Source organism: Plecotus auritus, assembly GCF_963455305.1.
Source record: "Plecotus auritus genome assembly, chromosome: 1".
NCBI lineage: Eukaryota > Metazoa > Chordata > Mammalia > Chiroptera > Vespertilionidae > Plecotus > Plecotus auritus.
This window is the reverse complement of record NC_137770.1, coordinates 5693107-5697981: the sequence shown is the minus strand read 5'-3', so window position 1 is coordinate 5697981 and position 4875 is coordinate 5693107. Positions and strand designations below refer to the sequence as shown.

The 4875-nt window shown below is 64.6% G+C and overlaps 1 protein-coding gene across 1 annotated transcript; it reads left to right on the top strand.

The window, feature by feature from the left end:
• Positions 1–2822: 2822 nt before the first annotated feature.
• On the top strand, positions 2823–4368 carry GSC (goosecoid homeobox; the record flags this gene model as incomplete). The annotated part of the gene is made up of 3 exons (XM_080673196.1): positions 2823–3177; positions 3626–3885; positions 4213–4368. 3 exons carry the CDS (start codon positions 2823–2825, stop codon positions 4366–4368), a joined length of 771 nt encoding a protein of 256 aa, XP_080529322.1.
• Positions 4369–4875: the final 507 nt, after the last annotated feature.

Genomic DNA, 4875 nt, shown 5'->3' with positions numbered 1-4875 from the left:
GACATCCTTGGAGGGATGAGGGGTGGGGACAGCACACTTCTTTGTCCCAAGGAAAAGCACTTAAAAAAAAACACACACAACAAAACCCTAAGTCCACCCCCAGCCTCCGCTGCGAAGGGGTAACGATGCGGCAGCCTCTTTAAATGTCAGGGGGGAAGAGACCGTGAGTGTTGGCCTCGGTTCTATCCACTAGGAACCCTGAGGCCTAGAGAGAAAGGATGGTTTGCAAAAGTGGCGGTGTCAGACTCGCGGCACAGTGCTCTTTAGACCCGGAGTCTGTGGGCCAGCGCGGGCCCGCAGGAAAGCCAGGGGCGCAGTCTAACTCCGATGCTTAGAAAGAGCTCCAACGCGCCAAGGGGAAGGAGCATGGGGGCGAACCGCGGAGGAGGCGTCTTGGATGCGGCGCAGTCTCCGCGCTGCTCTGAGCACCGCGGCCACCGACAGCCACACGGACTCGGCCCCGTTTCCCGCGGCGCCTCTGCGTCAGGCGGGCTCGGCCAGGATCTGAAAGGTCCCCCCCCACGCGCCCCAGCCGCGCGCCCGGCCACGAACCCCAAAGCCGAGAGCGTCGCTGCAGAAGCGCAGCCTCGCGCTATCTCCCAGCGATGGCACCCGGGAAAGGCGGGGGGATGCGTGTGCCCCGAGCCGTGAGGCTGAAGTCTCCCAGAAACGGGGAAAGGCCCCCGGCCTCGGCGAGTAGGAGAGGGAAGGCGCTGCACTTCTTCCCCGGGACCTGACCCCTCCGAAGGGGGGCGGGGGGCACTCCTGCCTCTGGGAGCAGCTTTTATTGTAAAAGTCCCGTCGCCTCTCGCACTGAGACCCGGCTCCCCCGCCTCATCGCCACCGACCACCGCTTCTCCGTCTGCTCGGCGCTCCAATCGGCAGCGCGGCGCTCAGGCCCCGCGGGTGGGCGCGAGGGCGCGGAGGTCCGAGCTGTGCGGGGAGGCCCGGGAGGAGCAGCGCCGCCGCCCGGCTTCTCCGTTCGGGCCACTCCTGCGCGCCGCCGGGGTTCGGCGCTCCGACCGGGAACCGCCACGGACAAGTGCCCTTTCCCCGAGCCCCAGCGCCGAGGCGGCGGCGGCCCACGTTCTTAGCCCCGGTGCGGCGACCTCAGGCAGCCCTGCGGGACCCTCCGCCCGCGAGACACAGGGGGCAGGGGCGTGAGTCCCAGGCTGCCCTCCTGCGGAAACCCCCGGCGCCCCCGCCTCTCGGCCCTCGGCGGTCTCCCCGGGGCCCCGCTGCTCCTTCCCCGCAGTGGCCGAGTGGCCTGCCCGAAGGGCCGAGAGCCGACAGCTTGCGCCGGCCCGAGGGGCCTCGGGGACTCCTTTGGTTCCGCGCGCTCAGTCGCCTACCTTCTCGCCGGGCGCCCGGCTGCCTGCGCGCCGTCGTGGGCTGGACGCGACTCCGGAGGCTCCGGCGGGTGGGCGGGCAGTGCCGCGCGAGGATCGCGCGAGGATCCCGCGGAGGATCCCGCAAATCACGCCGGCGCCGGCGGCGAGCGGAGCCGGGCCGCGGAGGCCGGGAGCCCAGCCTGGGCCTGCCCCGTGAGGGACAGCGAGGGGGCCTGGCCAGGCCGGGAGCCGGCCAGTCGGAGGGGAAAAGCGCGACTCAATTGTTGGGGGAAGGAGGAATCCCCAAAGCCCCGTTTTTGTATTGAAACAAAAAGTTTGGGAGAGAACACAACCCATTTCCAAAATATAATAATTTTTAGAAAGAAAAGGAAATACACAAAACCTACCGACACCCACGCGGTAAACAGCTGGAAACGGGCTCAGAATGCTACTTCTGATGGCCAAGTGTCAACAGGGGCCGAATTTGGTTTCCGCTGGGCAAGGCCCGGGGACTGACCGCGAGGGTAGTTTTCAGACCCAAAGTGACTGCAAAAAATACATCCACACAAATATTTAAAGAAGCACGCGGCACCTCTTCCATCATTTGTGCCTTTACAAAGCTCGGCCTTCGCAAAAACGAAAGGGTTCGGGGTGGCGGCTAACCAATCCCGTTCGGGAGACAACAGAAAGCGGAGGTGACATTGGGCGGCGAGTGCACGGGCCGGCGCGAGAGCAGCCTTTGCAGTGCTGCTGGAGGCGAACGCTGCCCCTCACATTTTCTAAAACACAAAACAAAATTGGAAAGGGGGGAAAAAAAGAAAAGTTGCCCCAAAGTAGAATCGGCCACAATGAATTTGAGCTTTTTGTCGAGGAAATGGCACCCAATAATAGGACCCAATCCGAGGGGAAAGGTGGGGCGGAGAGGTCAGGGGGGAGCGGTGCGCTGAGGCCGCACAATGGAATTAATGAGATTAACCAGGGCAATTAGGACGCCAGCCCAGCTCCGCCGGCCCCCGGCGGGGCAGCAGAATGGAAAAGATTAGGTTAATTTCATTAATTTGCAATCCACAATCTCTGTGCAGGCCCCCTAACCCCCTCCCCTTGGCACCTTTGCCCCTCCCCCTCCTAAGCCCCCACCCCCCCAAAGGAACAGCAAGGGCCGAATCTGGTCTGTTTGTCATCTGCATATTACCAGGAACTAAATCCAGGATGACGTCGACTCGGTATAAAACCAACAAGAGGTTCAGCTGGGCGAAACTCCGTCCTACCCGCGGGTTGAGTTCGGCGAGCGCCGCGGCGAGGGGAGGGCGGGAGGAGGGAGCGCGGACGCAGGGGGCGGGGAGGGGAGCGGGGCCGCGCACTCTCCGGCGCTCTCTTTCGGTTTGGTCCGGCTCCGGAGGAGCGTGGACCCCCCCACCCCCCACCACCACCTTGAGGCTCTTTTCCACCGCGCGCCCCCTCCGCCCCCCGGTCCCGGCACGGGGCTCGGGGATGCCCGCCAGCATGTTCAGCATCGACAACATCCTGGCCGCTCGGCCGCGCTGCAAGGACTCGGTGCTGCCGGTCGCTCCCAGCACCGCCGCCCCCGTCGTCTTTCCGGCCCTGCACGGGGACTCGCTCTACGGCGCCGGCAGCGCCGCCTCTTCGGACTATGGCGCCTTCTACCCGCGCCCCGTGGCCCCCGGCGGCGCAGGCCTCCCGGCCGCAGTCGGCGGCTCCCGCCTGGGCTACAACAACTACTTCTACGGGCAGCTGCACGTGCAGGCGGCGCCGGTGGGCCCGGCCTGCTGCGGGGCTGTGCCGCCGCTGGGCGCCCAGCAGTGCTCCTGCGTCCCGACGCCCCCAGGTAGGGTCGCGCGCGCTCGGGCCTCCGCCTCCGGCCGCGGGCCTCCGCCTCGGGGCGCGGGCGGGCGGTGGCGCTAGCTTTCCCCACTTTGCACTAACTTTTCTCCTCTTGCAAACCTGGATTACATCCCCCTCCCCTTTTCTTTTCTTTTTTTCTGTTTTTACCGATGGGGCAGGGGTTTGACACTTGCTGCGACTTGATGGGGGGTTAGCGGGAACTGTCTGCGTAGGAGGCTCGGGCTTTTAGGCTTCCCTGCCCGGCTTTGGGAGTGTGGGTGGACCCTGGCACATTCCCCCGTTTCCCTGCACCCTCGATTTCCATGCACCTCCACTTCCCAGCACTTCCATGTAGACGAATTTAATTAACGTTGGAGTGGTGGCGGAGGGCGGAGGGCGGCCGGCGCGCCGGGGCCGGGAAGCCGCTGACCGTGCGCCCCGCTCCTTCGCAGGCTACGAGGGCCCCGGCTCGGTGCTGGTGTCCCCGGTGCCGCACCAGATGCTGCCCTACATGAACGTGGGCACGCTGTCGCGCTCCGAGCTGCAGCTCCTCAACCAGCTGCACTGCCGGCGGAAGCGGCGGCACCGCACCATCTTCACGGACGAGCAGCTGGAAGCGCTGGAGAACCTCTTCCAGGAGACCAAGTACCCGGACGTGGGCACGCGCGAGCAGCTGGCCCGGAAGGTGCACCTCCGCGAGGAGAAGGTGGAGGTAGGCGCGGGCCCTGCGGTGCGCGCAGGGGCCCTTCCCAGATCCTAGGGCCCCAGCCGGGCTGGTCTGCGCTCCACGGGCCTCTCCACACTTCACAACATCATCCCGGTGGGGTGGCCGGGAGGCTGCGGAGGGCCCTTTAGGCCCAGGAAGTTGACTGAAAATGCGGAAGAGGGAGCGAGAGGGAGCGCGTCTCCTTTCTTTTTGTTGTCGCGGGCGCTCTCCAGGTCCCGGGTTCTGAGTCACAAGGTGCCCCGGGTGCCCCGGCTTTGGGGGAGCGAGCGAGCCTTTGCTTGTAATTGTTGTTTTGTCCTCCATGTGCACCAGGTCTGGTTTAAAAACCGCCGGGCCAAGTGGAGGCGACAGAAGCGGTCCTCGTCGGAGGAGTCGGAAAACGCGGAGAAGTGGACCAAGCCGTCCTCCAAGGCGTCGCCGGAGAAGAGGGAAGAGGAAGGTAAAAGCGATTTGGACTCGGACAGCTGACGGCCGCAGGCTGGCCTGGCGCTTGCCTCACTGGAAGGACTTGCACAGACAGACGATGCTACTTTCTTGCACACACGCTGCCTTGCAGGAGAGGGTCGGGAACGGAACGAGGAGCTGTAAATAGTGTACAGAGCCGGGCGGGCCGGGCCGCTGGCGCTGGGGTCGGGCAGCGGTGCCTCGCAGCCCCGCAGTCCCAGCCTCAGCCGCAGCCACCTGCGCCTTGCTCGCGTTCGCTGTAGTATTTATAGTTAAGTTAAAGGTGACAACACAATAAAGTGAGGGCCATGTAGATGGGCCACAGGCTGTATTTCGTGCCTCTCCAGGACCGCGGGCTGAGGCCCAGAAAACAAATCTATGTAGCCCAGCTTTGGAAGGAAAAGTGGGCAGCTCTGACGTGTCCAAAAGAAAAACAAACTCTGGGTATGAACCGTCACAGGGCGGGCGGGTGTTCTGGTTTGAAAGCACACTTGGTTTCTAGGTCTGATGGAAGGGGTGGGGAGCGCTGGG